Genomic DNA, 20946 nt, shown 5'->3' on the forward strand with positions numbered 1-20946 from the left:
TTTACAGTAGGAACCAGTGGGCTCCACTGTCATGTGTCCCTGTCAAGCTCCCTTCTCCATAACGTAGGTCCTTTGGGCAGATGTTATTCATAATTCCGTGTAGGAAAGCAAGCGTGTGTTAGGTGTCTTCAGAAATGTTCATTCTATTTTCTTGAGCTATTTTTCAGTTCTTGCAACAATACCACACTGTCTTAATGACCTTTAGAGCAAGTCTCACGATCTGGTAGAAAAAGCTCTCTTGTTCTTCATTGACTGTGCTCCACCTTCTGCATTTTGATATACATATTAAAATCATCTTGCCAATGCCATAAAAACTACGTTGGGTTTTTGAAGGGGAATTGTGTTAAATCTATAGTCCATTTTGGAGTAACTAACATCTTTACAACATTGAGTTTTCTAATCCATAAACATGTCCATTTCTTTGGGTCTTCTTTAATTTCTCCCAATAATGCTTTGTATTTCTGCTGGCTTTAGGAGACCCCTGTGTTTTGGTCGTTCGACCCCCGCTGGGGTCGCGACCCACAGGTTGAGAACCGCTGCTTTAGAGACTTCTGTGTCGAGTGCTTGTACATCTTACATTGCATTTATTCCTAGGTATTTGATATTTTTCATGGTTTTAAATTGGCATTTATTTTTTAAAAGCTTGGGTGCATATAGATGTTCTGATTTTCGTGTACTTACTTTGTATTTAGAAAATTTATTCAACTTATTATTTATAACATCTGTGAATTCTTTCGGATTACTTAAGTACGTATTATCTGTCAAGAAAGACAGTCTAATTGCTTCCTTTCAAATCCTCAGGATTTATTTCTCCTGCTCTTTTGCACCAGCTACGTTCTCTCCTCTGATGTTAAGTGATGAGAGGAGGCATCTTTATCTGTCTCTCAATCTGAAAGAAAACATATTCAACATTTCACATTCAGTATGATGTTGAATACAGCCCTTGCTCTTAAATGTTCCCTGTAAGTATTTCAGACCTGTTGATTGCAGTCTCGTGAGAAGCCCTGAGCCCGAGGACCCCGATCCAGATGAGCCACATCTGGACCCCTGATCCACACATACTGAGAAAATGATGCTTCAAGCTGCTGAGTTTCTGGGATAATTACTCACACAACTAGTGCAGAAGGGATGTGCAGTTCTCTCTTCCACGTCCTCCCTAAGGAGACGGTAGAAGCATCGCGGGGCAGGAAGGACATGAGCTTTAGAATCCGGTGAACCGTGAAGTCTGTTCCTACCATGAAAATTGTTTAACATCAGTCCCTGCCGTTTCCGCCCTGTAAACCGGAGAGGATAGCCACCTCTTAGAGGTGCTGTGACTGCGTGTGACAAGGTGACATTCTCAGCACCGTGTCTGCCACACAGTAAGTACTTATATGCAGTTCCCTTTCTTCCCTTCTTTTCTAAAAGTCCTCCAGCCTAGCATGCCCTTGAGCTATGTGGGTCATTTTCCCTAGATATCACCAGAATATAATATAGCAACAGGGTAGGAATCAGTACAGGGAATCTTGGAAATTCAGGACATCTTATTACCAAACCGTTGTACAAACCCCCCTTTTTTGACAGGCATGAGAAACTGCCGGTGCTAAACACCTGGACCCTCCTCTCCCCGCGGGGCCGCTGTGCGCTGCGACGAGGGACACTGCTCACCCGTCGGTGGCTGAGCCCGCCGCGCAGGGTCCATCTCACGGGGAGCGCACAGGCCTCGCTGCAAACCAGGTTTTGAAGATTTGGGTTGCTGCTGTTAGAAGTGAATGCCTTTAAAAAAAATAAAGATGTATAAAAAAAATTAAAATAAAAAACCCGAGGCGAATGCTCGGCGGCGACGTCCTCTCGCCCTGCCGTGCTCTCTGCAGCGGCGTCGGCGGCACGTGGCTCGGGCTAGCGGCGCGAGTCAAAGGATTGTAACAGCCATAATGACCGCTGTTAGTATAAAAAAATGATATACCCAAAGGCAGTTTATTACCTCATGCATTTAATACTTAAATAAGAATGATAAAATAGGTACACAAAACTAGGTAACAGTTTTAAAATATTAATGGGAAAATATTAAATAATACCTGACAACAATAAAACTGTTATTTAAGATATTTCCAGTGACAGCTTGCCACCCCCTGGTTGTTTGGCACTTTTTCTCTTTACCTTATATGTTTGTTAACTGAAGTAACAAACATAAGGGAATTAAAATGCTGAGCAACGGAGCAGTGGCCCCAGATGGGCAGAGCATTGCCCTGTAGGGGGTTGCTGGGTGGATCCCAGTCAGGGCGCATGCGGGAGTCTGTCTCTGCCTCCCTGCTTCTCACTTAATTAAAGAGAAAAAAAAAAAAGAAAAAGAAAGAACGGCTTCCTCTCAGCATGAAACTGAACCCTGACGAGGACTTGCTCGAGCACAGAAAAGCCAAACCACAAATCTGAATAAATAAGCATCAATTTTATTGAATCATGAATAATTTAAGACTGGTACAATCATCAGCTTTATTCTCTATGATGGGGAGGGGGGGGGCATGATCTCCAGCAGATCATTGGCAAATCGAAAAACCTCATGACAAATGAAAATTAAATAGGGAGAGAAGGAGGGGAGAGAGGGGCGGGGCAGGGGAGGGGAGGGACGGTGGGAACATACCGTACACAAAATACTCAATTCCTAGTTTTCTCTTTAAAAATGGCTAGAAAAAATTCATCAAAATGCAGCACTTTAATCAGTTATTTACAATTTCTATGTTACAATGAGAAAATGTACATCTTATAGAACATATTTCATAAACTGCTCCACTGGAAAACAGCTAGATCCAAACAGCAAACCTCCCTCCCATCTCATATCCACAAAGCTGGATTAGTGTCTTTTGAAGTAGATTCACCATGATCAAATTTGAGTATACAGAATTCTGAAGTTTAGAGCATCGGCAATTAAATAAAAAATGTTCCCAAGATACAACAAGGTGTAGGCAAATCTTGCTCCTTGTCCCCCCACCCCTAACCTGAAATTAAAGGGTATTCCCACCTCATTTATGGCCTGTGTAATTCTTGGCAGTTTGGGAAGAAAATTTTGGCTTCCATTGGTAACTCAACATAAATGTTGCATAGAATTTCATATATTTCAAAATTAGCCTAACTGTAGAAAAAGGCAAAATGGAAGCATTTCAGACAGAGCCCTAAATGAGTACAAAGTCACTTTGTTAAAAGTGAGTGACACTAACAAAGTAAAATATGACCGAGAGAAGAAATGTGCATATCAGACAACCCTGCTTCCCGAAACTTTAGGAAGGTCACTGAGTTGTGAATCATACAAGGGCTACAACTACTTGGAATCACTGTTCACTAGTTGGGCAGCACCAGGGACAGAGGTCTTGGTTCTGAGCCTGGATCCAATAGGAGGGAAGTCTGTGGGAGAGGGAAAAACAGAGAGAGATGGTGTCGTTTAAAAAAAAAAAAGTTTCAAACAATATTGGTAAGTGTCTACTCACAAGTTGACTGGGAAAATGGCCCATGAGGAGAAGCTAATTTTGCCTTCTCCCAAATTCACAGTATGAGTGTAAGGTCATCACTGGGACAGACATTGAGAAGGACCACTCTTCAGGTCTACCAGAAGGCTCAGGGTTTGGCCTGTGGTCACGGACGAAATACATGGTTTAAAATCTTCATGAAAAACAGAACAGAGCAAGACACACTCACACACTCAAGACGACTAAAGGAAAGCTTAGCGGAACAGAGTCTGAGTGTACTGAGATTAAAACAGGGACAGTGTCGAGAGGTTTTCTACTCACCAGTCAGTGGGACCAAGTCCCTTTTTCCTTTCAAGAAGGAAGAAAACGGTGCCATCTAATGTAATGCAGGCAGTTTCAAGCCAAGCTCTGGTGGGTAATGAGGAGACATATAGAGATGGACCTTCAGCAAGAGAAATGTAAAGACGGAAGAAAAACCCAGATCACTAACAGAGACTCCCCGATGGGTGGAATAACGCTTCTCCTTCTAAAACAGAAACAAACAACTCCGGGACCCGCCACTGTGTCAAGCACGCGCCAGTATGCGGGAGACACACCGAGACACACTGTCGCAGGGCATGTCGCCACGCCAGGCAGACCCACGGGAACGTTTGCTGAGGTGTTTGCTGGAGACTGATAAGAACTCAAAAAATGAATCTTTTTTTCCCCTTTTTTCTTTTTCCCATGGTCACACACATACATAAATGAGTCTTTTGGATGAGATAAAAAGTCACAGCAACTTGAGTTCTCCTAATGAGTAGATGACTTTTTAGCCCTGTTAGTTCTGATGGGGGAAGAAAAAAAAAAAAAAACCCAACAGAAATGGACCCCAGGCAGGCATGACACTCATAAATGAACACAGTCAGTACAAAACCAGTAAGGCATCGCTTTGGGAAGGTCAGCACCGAAGAGGTCAGGCAAGGCTCGTCCAGACGGAGGCCGGGCCGGGGCTTCCGGAAGGGAGCGGCTGCCACCCCCGTGTTGAGTTGTATCGCGTTGGTTCTGAGAAAAGTGCAAGTCTTTTGCGAGGTGACCTCACCACCCCACCTGAGGTTGGGGCTGGCACAGGTCGGGTGTCGACGTGCGTGCGTTCCGAAGCCTCCGGGACGGGAAGGAAAGGCAAGGTCCCGGCTCCCCCGCGTGTGGAGGCCAGGGTGCCGGTCCGCTGCGCGGGACGTGGCCACCCCTGCCCCAGCGGGAGGCGGCGAGTGTGCAGAACTGTGAGGATGGACAACCGAAAACCAAAACTCAGCAGGACCAAACCAAAACTCAACTCCTGCGGCTCTTACTTCCATCAAAGGATTGACTCTGACCAAGAGGGCGAAGGCGGAAAAAAATCTTCAAAAATCAAAGAGTCAGAAAGAGAGACACTCAACCTCATTTTCTAAGGGGTCATCAGTTCTCCAGAGGAGACCCACGCTCTCTGTACACAGTGTTTGCCGAAAGAAAACCTGATGCGTCTCTCCACAGGAAGGGGACAGACGCGAGCTGTCCTGCGCTGCGGGCACCCGCTCGGCACCCGCGCTCCCTCCGCACGCGCGCGCGTGGACTCGGTGGAGGCAGACGGGTCTGGACGGGGCGGCTGAATCGGAACCGGCAAGGTCCTCTCGGGTCGGGAGAGCACCACAGAGGAGATAAAACGAAACAGAAAGCACGAGCTGGTTTTCCCTAAGGTGTTCCTGCGTTGTAGCTCTGTTGTTGGCTGTGTGGCCGAAGCCTGTGCCTCGTTAGCACCAGTTCTCTGTGGCCGGCTGGGGGGGGAGGGGCGGGCCGGTGTGGGGGCAGCGGTGAGGCGGCCACCTCGGTCCGCAGGGTCCCTGCTGAGGGGAAGCCGCGCTGTTGACGTTTCCAACTCCGCTCCAGTGTCTCTGTCCCCGGGCAGCTGGTGGCGGGGTGCTGCTTGGTTTCAGAGCTTCGAATGTTTTTTTTTTTTCGTTTTAAACCCTCTTCACTTCACTGGCGATGATCCTTTCCCGAAAAGTATTTTCAGTGTCTTAGGGAGGTCACAGCAACAAGGCAAAAACAGCAATTAAAATAAAACCGAAGATAGTGCAGTGCTGACTGTGGGAGGAAGCAGTCCCAGGCGGCTGGCCTGGGAGGTCGGCACCCGGGTGAGGGCTGGAGGACGCGGGTCCTGGGGTTCCCGCAGCGCTGGCCGCGCCGGGCTGGCTCAGGCGGGCATCTGCAGGGTGGTGGTGCAGGGGATGTAGGTGGGGCGGAGCGAGGACAGGAGGAGGTGGGCAGGCTCCACGGCCGGGCCCCTGTCACAGAGTAGACTCCAGGGACGAGTCCAGGATGTCGTCGTGATGGCTGTTGCTGTTGGAGTCGCTGTCGTAGCTCTGGGGGCTGGAGTAGTTGGCCGCCTCCTGCAGCCTCATAAGCATGTTCATCTGAAAAGAGCGGAGAGCGTGAGCACCTTCCCGCCCAGTCCGCCTCCAGACTCACCTCGGCACTGCAGCCCGCACGGAGGCAGTGGACAAGAGCATGGGCTCTGGGCCCGGCTGCCGGGGTTCAAATCCCCGATCCACCACTTACTAGCTGCATGACCTCGGACAAGTGACTTAACCTCTTTGTGTCTCAGTTTCTTCATTGGTCAAATGTGAAGAATCAATTGTACCTGCCCTATAACATTATGGTGTAGATTGAGCTAATATATGTAGAGCACGGAAAATGAAATAGAAAGTGCCTTGTAAGTGAGATACTTATTTTTATTTGGGAGGGGCATACCTTCCCTGAGCCTGAGGGAAGCCGGTCAAGCACCCCCGTTTCTGGCACGCATCCATCAGCACAGGGCACCCCCTTGGATAAGCACCATGCCGGTCCGTGCTCCCCTCCTGGGAAGGCCTTCGCAGGGAAGGCCAGGGCAGCGCCAGGACAGGCAGAGCCACAGGAACAAGAGGCCTGGATTCCGATCGAGGAGCCCGTGGACAAATCACCTCGTGTATCTGAGCCACCAGGTCCTGGTCTACAGACTGCAGAGAACAGCAGCCCCTGTACCCTGGGGCTGAAATAGGGAATAAAATGACATGTGTACAGGGCCCTGCGAATGGGACCCAGCACATTGTAGGCGCTCAACAAAAGTGAGCTGCTATGGTTACCACCATCTTCTTGAAGAGTTTAAAGATAGTGCTCTTAAATCTCCCATGACAGATACTCTCTACTGTTATTTGTTTGGGAGTGGAGACAGGGAACTAAAAACGACTTATTTTATTTATAAGGGGTGTGTGCGTATGTATTTTCTATTCTGTCTCACAAAGAAGTTAAGGAGATAGGGTCTCTCTGAGGTAAGGCCACGACCTGGTGCTGCAGGGCATGACAGCCAGCTGCCCCTCGGACACTCAGCGGTCTCCGGGGGCGAGCCTGGCTACAGAAGCACCAGCAGCTGGCATCCACAGTCACGATGGAGAGGGTGGAGCCGAAATGCAGAGGACAACCCTTTGCAGCTGGGATGACTTAGTCACCCCTCAACATTCCCGGTGCAGTCCCCGTAAGCGGTCTGGAGTCCAAACAAGCAAGCCCTGTCCTCTAGAAGGCCTCATCTCATGAGGAGAGAAACGAGGAAACACGAGAGTTGTTACAACAAGAGACCGATGGCCCCGGACAGGGAGCACGGTCTTGGGAGAGACACCACACAGCTAACTTGGTGAATCGGGGCAGCTCATTCTGGGAGCCTGGGGTTGGGAGGGGCATTCTGTGTACCTGTTCTGAGAACCTCAGGACTTACCCAGACACCTTCTATGCTCAGTGGCCCAGCTATTCCTGGTTAAGACAAGGGTGTCTGCGAACAAGCCAGCCATTCTTCCTTTAGCGATACGAAGTTCTATTTTTAGGTAAGCCCTCCTAAGCTTGGACCTGACCCCATGAGACTAGCTCCATGACTCTGATTTTGGCTTTGGTTAACGTAAGATATGGCTTTCTGAAGTTTGATCCTTTCCTCTGTGAAACCATTATTATAAACATGGCAATTTAGTTTATGCACAGTAACACAAATAGTAAATCCGTTTAAAATATAGCTTCTGTTAAGAAAAGTCTCACTAGGACCACAGCCCCATCCCATCAGCCAGGAGGATGGCAGAGAACCCAAAGCACCACTTGTTAGTTTTTTTTTGTTTGTTTGTTTTTTTTTGTATTTTTCTGAAGTTGGAAACCGGGAGGCAGTCAGACAGACTCCCGCATGCGCCTGACCGGGATCCACCCAGCATGCCCACCAGGGGGCGATGCTCTACCCATCCGGGGCATTGCTCTGTTGCAACCAGAGGCATTTTAGCGCCTGAGGCAGAGGCCATGGAGCCATCCTCAGTGCCCGGGCCAACTTTGCTCCAATGGAGCCCTGGCTGCGGGAGGGGAAGAGAGAGACAGAGAGGAAGGAGCGGGGGAGGGGTGGAGAAGCAGGTGGGCGCTTCTCCTGTGTGCCCTGGCCGGGAATCGAACCCGGGACTCCTGCACGCCAGGCTGATCCTCTACCACTGAGCCAACCAGCCACGGTACTTGTTAGTTTTTAAACCTGGCAAATCAATTCGTTACAGCAAGTTGGTTGTCTTCTAATCTTGCTGCATCTCTTATGAACATTTTCTGCGTGAACATCCCTGGCTCAGGTTCTTCCTGGAGAAGAATCTTTGTTGCTTTCACAAAGGCGCAGGAAATCAGCAGCTCAGACCGTGTTAAAGACTGAACTCTCCTCACTGGCCGTGGGAGCCATGCTCAGGCCACCCTGCCTGCCAACCTCAGACTGTCTGCCTGATCACTGGGCTCTGCCTCCGCTCAGGAACTAGCGGGAGATTTCATTGGAGCAGGACAGTGCATCACAAAGGTGGCACTGAAATCAGAGGTCAAGGAGTGGTGTGGGGACAATAGATCTAGGGACACTTAGAGGGAAACATCAAATTATTATCTTTGACCAGCAATCACAAACGACTTCAGAGGGGTTCAAGATTTAGAGAAAAACTAAAACCACTGAAGAAAATATTGGCAACAAAAGTGTCCCTGAGCTTAAGATGGGCCCAAGCCCCTCAAAGCAAGGCCGCAGCTCGGTCGCCTCTGCGCTCCCAGCAGGCCTGGCTTCACTTCACGCCCAGCGCACAGGACGTGCTCGGGGCCAGAGCCGCCCTGGGAGCCGAGGACTCACCAGCGGGTCTCCTTCAGCGTCACTGGGGGGCAGCTGCTTGCTTGTTGAGCCCTCCCGAGGCATGGAGTAGCCGTCGAAGCCGACATCCTCGGGCCGGAGCTGCAGCAGGGGAGGCCACTCATGCTGTTGGGGGCTGGCCACCCAAGGATAGGTGTCCATCACCCACTTGGCAGGATCTTCCCAGGGGGCCCGCCTTCCGTAGAGCTAAAAGGAGGCAGAGAAGGAATGGTTAGGAAGGGGGCTGAGGCCTTGACCGCGGCCCTGGGCTGGCAGCTCTCTGAACAATGCCCAGTCCCAGCATCAGGCCTCGCCTGACAGTATAACTCCCCTTCCAGAATGCTGTCCTAAGGGAGTCAGCCAAGGCACAGAGAGCTTGACGTGCTAAGACTGAAGGCAGCACGGCCCAGGGTAGGAACACCAGCCCTGGGGAGGGTCAGGCAGACCTGGTCTCCCATCTCAGCTCTGCCACTGACGCACCACGTTACCTAAACGCGGAGCCTTGCGGCTCCAACCTGCACAGTGGCCTCTCGGGGAAACCCCCACCCCCTGAGCTGAAGCATTTGCCACTCCTGTGGCATAAACAGTCCCACTGCGGCCAATTTCAAACCGCCCACATGACGTCCCTAAACGTGATGCTACAAAGAGGTGCTGGCCATCCGCTCACGGGTCAGCTTCAGCGCCTCCTGCATGCACCCACCCGAAGAAGTGCTCCCGCTCAGATGGGGTGCCGGCCATCGGTACCACAGGCAGAGGTCACGAATGGCCCTGTTTTGATTAAAACCCCATTTCTTGGAGAGGGTCTGACTCTTGGAGTCCCTCTGTAAGGGGCACTGGTCACTTTCAAAACAGCAAGTTGTGAACAGGTTATACGTGGGTGGTGTTTCTCCCTGCTCCCCAGGTATTTCTCAAAATTGTCCAGAATAACCAAGTTGCTCTTAAAACAGAACGTCGTACAATCACTTAATTTTATAAGAGCACTACCATGCCTCCGCGCTCCTTTCCTTAAGCCTCAGTGATAAAAGGACTGTAGTGACTTTCACTGGCAATTTCAAGAAACAGATCCATGCTGTAAGAACAAGGCCGCAGGCTGCACCTCTTCCCGAGGGGAGGTTCTGTGTGTGGGGGGCTGGGGGTGGTCTCAGCTTTCCTCTCCACCCCACCTCCACCACCACCACCATGCTTGACTGCTCCATGGCTCCAGGATGAAGCTACTACCCACGTTTCCCAGATGAGGAGATGGGCGCAGGGAGGAGAGGGGGCAGAACTGGCGTTCAAGTCTAACTCCACGTGCCACTGCAGCCTGAGACGACGCGGGCGGACAGGCCGGCAGCCAGGACAAGGTGTGCCCGCCCAGGGCAGTCACTCGCTGACTCTGGAAGGCACCCCCTCTGCCGCGGACCACGAGGTCCAAAGATCCAAGGTGCAGACAACAGAGCAGAGCTGAGCTCTGACAACACCATGTCTTTCCAAGTCACAGGCTGCCTCAGCTGGAAGGAGCTGGGGTCACCCAAGACTCCCCCATTATTGACCAGACAGGGAGATTGGAGTCAAACGAGAAGATCCAGTTGGGAAAGGCTATGGATCAGAGCTGGATTCGAACCTCGGACCCCAGCTTCCTCGTCTGGGCCTTTACCCCCTCTTTCCCTCCCAGCTGGTTCCAGAGGAGCACATGTCAACCAGGGCTGGGCTTGCCGCCCCTGCCGCTGTCTCATGACCGCCTGAGCCACCTCTGACCTTTGCGGACGAGTTCTGTCCGGCAGCCGCCCACCCTGCCCACACTGCAGATGGGGGCATGACTCTCTCTCTTCACCAGCGGCTGCCTCCCCCTCCACTCCAGACACACGCATGTCCTGGGACCTCACCGCTTCCTCAGACCCAGCACCCTCCCGTCCAGCACTCTGGCCCGGTCTGCACCTAAGGCTTCCTGACCATGGGGCCGTGGTGCCTCTCAGACAGGATTACGTGACAGTAGTGTGTGCATGTGCACACGCATGCCTGTCAGGGAGAAAGGGGGCACCAACATTTGGGGATCTTTAAACTGAAGAAGGCTGTTCCAGATCAAGAACCTTCCTACACTTTTTAGAAGCTCCTCCGCTAATGGCCTTCCCCACGGAACCGGGCTGCTTTTCCCGAGCCAGACTTCCCACGGGTGAGGCTGTGCCACAGCCTTGTTTCTGACGACGACTGCCTCTGTCTCCACCCCCAGCCTGGAGGAGACACTCGGGGCTGCAGGACAACAGGGGCTGGATACTGGAAGTCACTCAGTCCGTAGACCGGAGAGTCCGGCCCAGTGGTTCTCAAATATTTGCTCTTCTCTCCTGACCCCACCACTGAAGAGTCTAAGCTTTTGGGCTCCACCAAAGCCAGCCTGAAAAAAGTCTTCTAGTCCACAGTTTTCAGAGCAAAGAAGGGAGCCTTGCCCAGGGTCTCGGAACAGGATGGGTCATCTGAGAGAGCTCTGCGTGCCTTCCCCCCACCAGGGGACTGAAGGCCTTCCGAGTTGTGCTGCAGACGAGACACTTTGGCAAGTGCTTCCAGTGACAGCTCCCAAGGGGAACAGCCCGGGGACGGACTCGTCAGACACATGTGCAGCAGGGAAATGCGGACACCATCAGCAAGAACAGGAAATGTTTTCACAAGCCTCCCCACTTGCCGCTGGACGTGTTCAAGACCAGATGATGAATGGCTGGGTAAGGACCGTGGCAAGTAAAAGCAACATCGTGACGCTCCCTGGCCCCAGTGCAGAGCCCCGCGGCAGCTCTAAGGAGCGGCAGAGACAGCTGCGTAGGCAGACAAATAGGACATTCACTCTCCCCACGGCAGGAATGAGCCTGGCATCCCGACAGGGTCAGGGACAGGGAGCAGACACAGTAGAAAATAAAACCTGGGCCGCTGTGAGCCTTCCGACTGCGGGACGCACGTGTCTATCACGCAGGGAGGAATCGAGGCCCGTGTTCAGGAAGAGCCTCCAAGCAGTCACATCCCCAACACCCCACATACATTCTAATTGGGAAAAGACTCCAGAGTCAAAACTTGCAGGGGTATCTGGTATCCACTAGGGGGCGACGCCACAATTCCTCTGGGAGAGGAGTCTGGTGGAGGGGCTGTCTAGAGGTCAATGACCGGCTTGATCTCAGCAGGGTCTGTGTGTGCACCCCACCCTGCCACAGGCTGCCCTGTCAGAGTTCATTCTCAGGCTTCTGCCTCTTTTTAGCTGATAACCTCGGCCGAGGGCTTTACCTTCTCTGCAACAGGCGCTGCCCTCATGGCCACTCGGCTCACCTAGCAGGGTCAGGTGAGGAGTAAATGACCCCTCATGGTGCTCAGCACATAGTGAGCATGGAATCAGGGTGACAAGAAGAAAGAAGAGTAAGGGGTTTTAAACTTTAAAAAAAAAAATAGAAGAATCCTTTTGTCAAATGACATCTATGGAGAACTCCACTACAGGAACCACAATACTTAGTTCCCCGAACAACCGGAGGCTTCTGGGTGGAGTTAGGGGGTCCCTGAGGATGGCTGGAAGTCATGGAAGTAACCGAGGAGCCAGCCAGACCTGGGCTCCGACGCTGGCTCCTCACATCCCCCTGGGTGAGCCTGGGGAAGGGCTGACGCTCCCGTGAGCCTTGGTCTCCTCGTCTGTCAGGTGTACACAGAGCTGTTAAAACCACACAAGACCCCGCACGGCAGGCCCCCAGCACAGCGCCTGGCGAGTAGCAGGCTCTCAGAAGAATGCTGGCCCACTTCCCTTCCAATCCAGAGGCCGAAGAGCACACCAGTTTTCCTTGTAAACCAGCAGAGTCTAGGGGGTCTCCTGGGCTCATCAGGGTGATGAGGTCACAGGTTTGAGGCAGGGTGGCTCATTTCTGAGCAGCCGGGTAAAATGCTAACTCAAGCTGCCTCCCCGGGTTGCTCCCGTGCTCTGGAAAGTGTTCTTAGGTGACCTCACAGCACAAGGACGGGATGGCTTTCCCTGCCGCACAGGAGTCTCAGGAGAGGGTGGCGTGTCCCTGGTTTCTGGCCCTTTCAAGTCCTTGCTGTCCTGAACGCCTCTGCGGACTGTCCGTGCTGCTGCACAGGACAGACCCACCACTGTGGACTGTGAAGTGCTACTCACATGTTTGCTTCCATTTCTTTGCACTCACTATGCTGAGAGTACTACAGCCAGGATTTTGTTGAACCCTTGCTACATTCTTTGTGGCAGAGTACTATCCTTCTTCCCTATTGATGAGGGCACCATGGCGCAGAAAGGCTAAATGACTTGCCTGGGGTCACACAGCTAACAGGTGGCAGAGCTAGGATTTATAGCCAAGTGTGTCCTTATAGTATGCTAGACTGATGGCCTCACAGGCAAGGGGCTGTCACCTCATGGCAGTCAGAATCCTGAAGGAGGAGATAAAGCCAACTCATCTGGTCACTAGAACACTCTCCCCAACCCCCAATTCTGAGGAGGCCAGCAGGTACCGTGCTTCTCACCTGGAGTCCTTCCCTGACGGCTTCCAGGAGGTAGGGGATAATCGAGTAGTTCCACAGGTCGGTGAACCACACCCTGGAGCCATCCACGTCGAGGGGGCACGACAGGAAGAGCCGTGGACCTGGGGACCACGATGAAATCAGTCACGGGGGATCAGGAGAAGCCACGGTCCGAGCGTCCCTCACAGGACGGACCCTGGATTTTCTGAGTGACAGCAGAAATTCCAAGTGCCCAGCGGTGGGCACAGAGCAGGACACTTGGCCTCTATAACCCCACCGTCAGACCCCTCTCCCCCAGGAAATCACCCAAAAGAGAGGAAGGGCTTAAGGAGGAAGATGTTCGTTGTGGTATTATCAACGCTGCCTTTGAAAAGGCAAACACACTGTATGTCCAAGAGGAGAGAAATGTTTAAACGAATGGTGACATACCCACATTTGATTTTTTTCAGCCTTTAAAAATAAATACAAAAAACTGGAGTAGCAGCACAAATGCTCAGGAGACAACGTGAGGTGGGAAAAGAAAGGACACACTCTAGGTGAACCACGGTGGCACCTGCACAAACTATCTGCGTACGGACAAGGGCCACAGAAATGAGCTGCAGAAATATCTGCGTACGGACAAGGGCCACAGAAATGAGCTGCAGGAATGTTGGTAACATTTTACTTTCAGAGCCGAGCAAGCCCCTCAGCGTGGGCTGCACGTGGGGAGCCCTGGGGTGGGCTCCGCGCTGAGCGGGCAGTCTCTGCGCAGGCCCAGACGGGACGCGTCTGTCGCTGATCAGCCCAGCGCACCAGACAGACGGGGCAGGAGGGGCAGAGACACCCAGCACAGGGGTGTGGGCGAGGTGGTCTGGGGTTGGGCTGTGACTGTCCCTCTGCCTCCTTCTCTATCCGCACAAACAGAACCGAGTCCAGCTGGCTTGTGCCTGCACAGTGCTGCCCTGCCCAGGGCCCCAGGACATGCTCTGAGGAGGCCTGAGCTCAGGACCTCCCGCTACGCAGCCTGCCCCTCTGCCTCTGGCCTGGCTTCCCACTCACCGATGGTGACGTCCGAGGAGCTGTGAGCCTCCAGGAAGCGGTTCAGGTGATGCCAGACCTTGGGAATCCAGTCGACGATCTTCACCAGCTCCACGTTCCGCACCCGCCCGCTGATCTCCGTCTCCATGAGCTTCCGCCGCAGGAAGCGGCCGAGGAAACCCTTCACGGGCTCCGTGTGGTTGGCACAAAGCACCCACCTGCGGGAAGTCAGGAACGCTTTGCAATGAGTATGACAGAGATAACAATGGGGGGCCAGTCTCAATATTCAAAGCACGTTAGAACTAGATGGACAGTGCATACGCTAATACTAAAATAGGATTCACTGAGCACATGCTGCAGGATATTAACTCACAATTCCTCATGCACCCCTGTGACATATATAATCACCATCCTCGTTTTACAGATAGAAATGCTAAGGCACAAACACGTTACCTAACTTGTTCAAGATCAAACAGGTACTTAATAGAAGAGCTAAGATTAGAACTAAGACAGTGCAGCTCCAAAGTCTGAGCTCTAACCACCGTGCACACTGCCTCTTGGGCTGGCATCAGGACCTGTGCTGGGCCATGCAGCTACAACAACGACTAAGATACGCCTGCCCGTTCCCTGGGAGCTCAGTCCTGTGGCGGAAGCAGGTCGGCAAACAGAGGAATGAGGCACGATGACGCCTGGGGAATCAGGGAGGCTCCTCAGAGGAGAGGACGTCTGGACTGAGACTAGAAGAATGAATGGAACAGCCCCAGAAGGAAAGGCAGGAGCAGGGGGCGGGTGGGGGGAGAGCTTCCTGCTGTAGCATTTGCAGAGACGTGGGAAACAACAGTGTGCGGTGTTTGGGGCCCAGCGTAACCACACTTCAGGCTTGACCTGCAAACCCAAGGAGTCTGGAGTTCATCCCGAAGGCAAAGGGGAACCCCTGGAGGACTTGAAGGAGTCTGGAGTTCATCCCGAAGGCAAAGGGGAACCCCTGAAGGACTTGAAGCCCGAGGGCTTACGATTGGATCTGAATTCCAGGACGCCGAGAGAGGACGAGGGCCCTCGGCTGGCGGGCATGCCCGTTAGAAAACGGTTGAACAGGCCCTGGGAGGCGATGGGGCAGTGGCGTGGGAAGGAGGAGGGGAGAGAAGGACTTGAGGCATATCTAGCAGAAAGCATGGACAGGACAGGACAGGGGCAGCCTGGGTGCAGAGGTCAGCCACAGCCCTCTGGGAGGAGCTCCCGTTTCTCTGGCAATGACAGCTCAGGCCCCCTTTCAGTAGCTCTCCCTCAGAGACGCCTGCAAAGAGGCCGGTGAAAAGGAGCCAGGGGTCCCTGCCCTGGACTAGGCTCCTCGCCCTTCTCCGAGGGCCCAGCAGGGGGCGGGGGCGGAGGGGTCAGTGGGAGCCAGAGCGGGCACAGGGCGTTTAGTGACGGCAAGGCCAGCAGCGTGGAGCAGCCCTTCCCACACGCCCAGGGGAGACTCCCTACAGTGCTGGGGCGCAGGGACACAGCGCGGGAGCTCAGAGGCCCCCAGACTCAGCTCTGGGGGACGTTCAGACACCAAGAGCTTTCACTGCTCTTGCTCGCTTGGGCCAGAGAGACACACCCACTGGCGCTGTGCAGGGGACAGAGGCATGCGACAGACCCCGCCTTCACCACCCCGATGCCACCACCCCAGGACTTAAAGAGTCCAAGAGACCTGGGTTCCAGTCTCAGTTTTTCCATGAACCGGGCTGGGTGATCTCACGCAGGTCACCTATTCTCCCAGTCAGTCCCCCCATTTATAAGCTGAGAATGAGAAATTTACTCGAGGCTATAGTGAGACTTCAGAGTTACGTTGGGAAAAATGCTCACCACAATGCCTGGCACAGAACAGGAATTCCGAAAGGGACGTCTTACCTGAAGTTGTGGTGAAGCTGCAGGTTGGGGGTGGAGGAGGTGGCCTGGTTCATCGTGCCAATGATGTACGGGCTGTGGGGACACGAGGGAGAGGGCGCTCCGTGAGTCAGAGCCAGGCTCGGGGACGGGGACACGAGGGAGAGGGCGCTCCGTGAGTCAGAGCCAGGCTCGAGGACGGGGACACGAGGGAGAGGGCGCTCCGTGAGTCAGAGCCAGGCTCGAGGACGGGGACGCGAGGGAGAGGGTGCTCCGTGAGTCAGAGCCGGGCTCGAGGACGGGGACACGAGGGAGAGGGCGCTCCGTGGGTCAGAGCCAGGCTCGAGGACGGGGACACGAGGGAGAGGGCGCTCCGTGGGTCAGAGCCGGGCCCGAGGACGGGGACACGAGGGAGAGGGCGCTCCGTGGGTCAGAGCCAGGCCCGAGGATGGGGACACGAGGGAGAGGGCGCTCCGTGAGTCAGAGCCAGGCTCGAGGACGGGGACACGAGGGAGAGGGCGCTCCGTGGGTCAGAGCCAGGCCCGAGGATGGAGACACGAGGGAAAGGGCGCTCCGTGAGTCAGAGCCAGGCTCGAGGACGGGGACATGAGGGAGAGGGCGCTCCGTGGGTCAGAGCCAGGCCCGAGGACGGGGACGCGAGGGAGAGGGCGCTCCATGAGTCAGAGCCAGGCTCGGGGACGGGGACACGAGGGAGAGGGCGCTCCGTGGGTCAGAGCCAGGCTCGAGGACGGGGACATGAGGGAGAGGGCGCTCCGTGGGTCAGAGCCGGGCTCGAGGACGGGCACTCATGTCCAGGCCTGTGGCGTCTGTGTTTAGGCCGATGGCGGGCTGCCTTCCGCCCACCACGCTGACCCGGCCATGAGCGAGCACAGCTCCCTGCGCAGCACACGTCACGGTCAGCCCTTCTCCCGGGGACCAGGGGGCCTGGAGCTGGCCTTTACCATTTCTGGTCCTTGCAGTTGAGCAGCCCGTTGAAGATCTCGCCCAGCGAGCTGACGTGGTGCAGGTTGTCCAGGATGATGACGACAGGCATGTCCGCAGCGCTGTTCTCGCTGGCGCACTGGTCGGCGAGGTGGGACAGGTACTGGCGCAACTCCTGCAGAGGCCGGGGAAGGACAAGGGGGTGAAAGCGCCTGATGAAGAGGCACATGCTCGGAGACGTCACTTCACCCGGGCCAGTGTACAGGCACGGGGGTGGGGAAGGCCGGGTCTTGCCGTCCGGCATTCACCAGGTAACAGAAAGCCTTCAGCCCAGGGCGAGAGCGCAGCGCCACGGAGGGAGCCCAGGCCCGGTCCAGCTCCCTGCTCCACCAATTCTCTGTGAACTGTTGCCAATTTTTCTTGGCTATTTTTTATTATGCCAACCTCCCAAGAAGCTCTGGAGGGCCGGTACCTTACAGCTAAGTATGATACCTGAGTTCTGTATAAGGTGCTCTCTCACAGCACCTACAGCCTGAGAGCTGTTTACATGGAGGCCCTCGGTAAATCAATATAGCAGAGCCCCCGTAAGTCCGGCTGATTAGCTCTGTGGCAGACAGACGGCCAACAGTGCAGGCGGAGGGGTCCCCACGCACAGGGGCCTCGGGAGTCTTGCTGAGCTGAACTGTGAAGAACAACTGTGAGATCGGCTGGAGCTGGGCGAGAACACAGGCCAGCGTGGGGGGGGGGGCAAGGCCTGTGCGCCGGGGAAGGAGAGAAGGAATAACGGTGCAGCAGGGGGAAAGGCTGACGTGGTGAGTCAGGAACTGGCCGGAGAACCCTGGGCGACTGGCTGGTAAGAGCATCATCACGACAGCTGGCGGGACCTGGAGCTGGGCACAGCTCTCTGGGTCTTATACAGGGGCTTCTGCAGCCCACCGCCACCCTCTGGGGCAGGGACCACGGCTAGCTCCCTTTTACAGAGGGGGAAATGAGGCGCATCCACGTCAGGCGACGGGCCTGGATGCAGACTCGGTGCCTCTTCAGGGTGCTCCTCATCCCAGACCGTCCGGCACGCTAGCTGCCTCCTCCCCGATGCACGCACCTCCAGCCTAAGTGTGGTATGCTAGCGACCGAAAAGCCCAACTTCTGAAGTTCCTAGTGAGTTTTCCTTCCTTTAACCCCTCTCTCCTGGGTTCTTGGCCTCAGCCTTCTAAGGACAGGGAGGGTTCCCAGGACTCCCTCCCCACTCAGGCCTGTGGGCACAGGTGGTGAGCTGTCCCCTGGGCAAGGTACCGCCAAGGGGCCTTCTCTCACTCGACCTGCAGGGGCTGCTGCCCACGGACCCCTTCTTTCTGGTCCTGTCCACACATCGAAGTCACCTGGGAAATGTGTGAATGGGCATAGGTTCCTGGCCCACACACCTACTGAGACAGATCACCTGGGAATGGGGTCTAGGAATGCCCATCTTCAGTGATTCCTGAGGTGGCAGAGTCATTTCCAATTCACCCTTGACTCTCTGCCCCTTTGCAGAGGGCCAGCCAGAGGGAATTAACAATTAATCCACTACGAGGATAACAACCTGGTGTGAGAAGACCCCTCCCAGTTCCGGGCAGGACGAGGCCCGGCCACCCGAATGTTTCCACGGCTCCCTGTGAAGAAGGGTCAACACTCTTTGTTGGCTCGGAGTCCAAGGTTAAACTTGAGCTCCAGCCCACTTCTCAGTACCATCTGCCTCCAGACTCAGTTTCCCCCTCTGTGGGATGGGGATAGCAGCAACTATTCCCTTAACGGTGGACAGTTGTGACCTGGGAGGTGGCCAGCTTACTATCACGGGGCAAACAGACTGTCAGTGTGTGTTGTTACTCTCGTTCCAAGAAAAGGGTTTCATTCTGGAAAAACAATAGCAAGTGATAAATTCTTGGTAAACTACAGTTGACACATCTGACACACGCTCAAAGAACTGTTAGCACTGAGCATGCGGCTCATAGCGGGGAAGTAAGAAATGACATCAATGTACAGATGGAAGTTCTTAGTGGGAAGTTTGGGGTCCAAGCCTCACTTGCTGCTGGCCACATTCTGACCTTCCCACTGGGCTCTTATAATCACCGAAGGCGGGCGTATAGAAAACGCTGCTGTCCCATCAGCATGGGGGGTGACATCCACAGCTTTGAAAGGGCCAGAGAGTGACCCCTTGGCTGGGCAGCAGCTTCCAAAAGCCCCCCTCACCTTGCTGGACTTGTGGTCCACGTTGAAGGTGGCGACGACCCCGTCTGTCAGCTCCCGTCCCTCCCGAAGCACCAGGTACTCCGAGAGCCGGTTGGCCAGGTAGGTCTTCCCGGTGCCGCTGGGGCCGGAGAGGATGATCCGCCGGTGTTCCACCAGCAGCGACACGTAGCGCTGCAGGACGGGCTTGGGGATCAGGGTCTCGAAGGCCAGCGAGTCCAGGCTGTGTTCCGCGAGCCCTGTGTTCGAGAGACGGGGAGAGCTCTGAGCTCGCCCGGCGGGGGCGGCGGGGGCGGGACGGGGAGAGCTCTGTGCTCGCCGGCAGGGACGGCGGGGGCCTGCGGCCGCCCCTCTCCCGGCAGCCTGCTCACCCGCGGCCCCTGCTGCATGGAAGGCTGAGAAGGAGCTGCTGCTGACTCGCCCTCACCTCTCAGATCTGGGCCCCCGTCCTCACCTGTCCTTGTAAGATTCCCAGGACTCTGGGCGCTGCTTGTCTGTCTGGATTTGCCAGACCGATGGCGTCTGCCCAACCCAAACCCGAATCTCCCACGTCTGCCCGCATCCGAGGGTTCTTCCCTCACCCTGTCCTCCCCTGCGTGCCGGGTACCCCTGCTTCCCACACTCAGAGGTACCATGAAGGTAATAACACTTTTATCTTTAAAGTAAGCACAAGCAAAAGAGGACCATTGGAGGATGTGAATCCTGGCAGACCTGGACTGGGCTGGAATGCTACCTCCCTCTGAGCCTGAACACCATCAGGAAGAAACTCGTCTTCCCCTTTCCTACTGGGGACAGCTCCATTCGTCAGGGCTGCTGGCTTTACAAGAGCTAGGTTCTCAGTCTCACGCCCGAGAGAAGGTCCATCCAAGGTTACTTGTTCAGAACCTAAGGTAATTCTGTTAAAAACTCACCTCAAGAAAGCCAGTATATACAAGAAGCTATCAATGGGTACACAACTAAAGGGAACAACTAAGTGAAACAACGAGTTGATGCTTCTCTCTCTTCTCCTCCTCTCCACCAATCAATGAAAAAAAATTTTTTTAAGGAAGGAAGGAAGAAAGGGAGGGAAGGAGGTAGGGAGGAAAGGAAGGAGGAAGGAAGGAAGGAAGGAAGGAAGGAAGGAAGGAAGGAAGGAAGGAAGTACATGCAAGAAAAATATTAACTGAAAAAGATTTATTGTTTTAAAAATCCCATCTTCTTTCCACATAATTATTATACAAAATAGTGCCCCCATAAGGCATTTATATGCTTTGTTTTAATGCTCCTGCAACCAAGAACAGCCCCTAAAGGCAGTGACTGTCCCGAATGACCACGGTGAAGTTTCCCAATGACCCACATTCTAGGTACAGGCTAAGACTTTCCTGGCACTGAGTTTAAGGGAGCCGACGCGGCTCAGACCTTGAGGCAGAGTATGGAGCACCGGGTCTCTAGTCTAAACAATAACAACGAGGGGGAAACCACCAGAACACCTCCCTCTGCATCTGGGTTGCTGTTTCGACCTTTTGCCACAAACCCCCTGGAAGTGATTGTTCTGCAGACAAGTTCACTGCGGAGCAGCCCAAGTCAGCCCACCTCCAGTACCACCGAAGCGAACCACCTGCAGCTCACAGATCTCTCAGCTCAAACCCGAGGGTGGCTGTTAGTGCCTTGAAGGCGTTAAGTCTCAAGCAGTTCAAGAAAAGAGAAGAGTCAGGTCTCAGTGAACAATACACCGGGCAGCCCCCGGAGATGCTAAAACAACGTGGTGGGCCGACAGCAACAGATGAGGCTGCTCCACAGGGTGGCCCGTTCCCCCAGAGGAGGATCATCTCATCACTG

The 20946-nt window shown here is 54.1% G+C and overlaps 1 protein-coding gene across 6 annotated transcripts in view; it reads right to left on the reverse strand.

Annotated features, from left to right (window-relative positions):
- Positions 1-2409: 2409 nt before the first annotated feature.
- NAV2 (neuron navigator 2) overlaps positions 2410-20946 on the reverse strand; it is a 397784-nt gene continuing 379247 nt past the window's right edge. For all 6 annotated transcript variants that reach the window (XM_066364486.1, XM_066364494.1, XM_066364479.1 and 3 more), the window contains 7 exons: positions 19132-19367; positions 16926-17080; positions 15988-16059; positions 14113-14309; positions 13078-13196; positions 8605-8808; positions 2410-5869 (listed from right to left, as the gene is read on the reverse strand). In XM_066364486.1, the coding sequence (XP_066220583.1) occupies positions 5744-5869; positions 8605-8808; positions 13078-13196; positions 14113-14309; positions 15988-16059; positions 16926-17080; positions 19132-19367 (1109 nt within the window). In that variant the 3' untranslated portion in view covers positions 2410-5743. The remainder of the gene's footprint in view (positions 5870-8604; positions 8809-13077; positions 13197-14112; positions 14310-15987; positions 16060-16925; positions 17081-19131; positions 19368-20946) is intronic.

Source organism: Saccopteryx leptura, chromosome 1 (genome assembly GCF_036850995.1).
Source record: "Saccopteryx leptura isolate mSacLep1 chromosome 1, mSacLep1_pri_phased_curated, whole genome shotgun sequence".
In the NCBI taxonomy this organism is placed as follows: domain Eukaryota; kingdom Metazoa; phylum Chordata; class Mammalia; order Chiroptera; family Emballonuridae; genus Saccopteryx; species Saccopteryx leptura.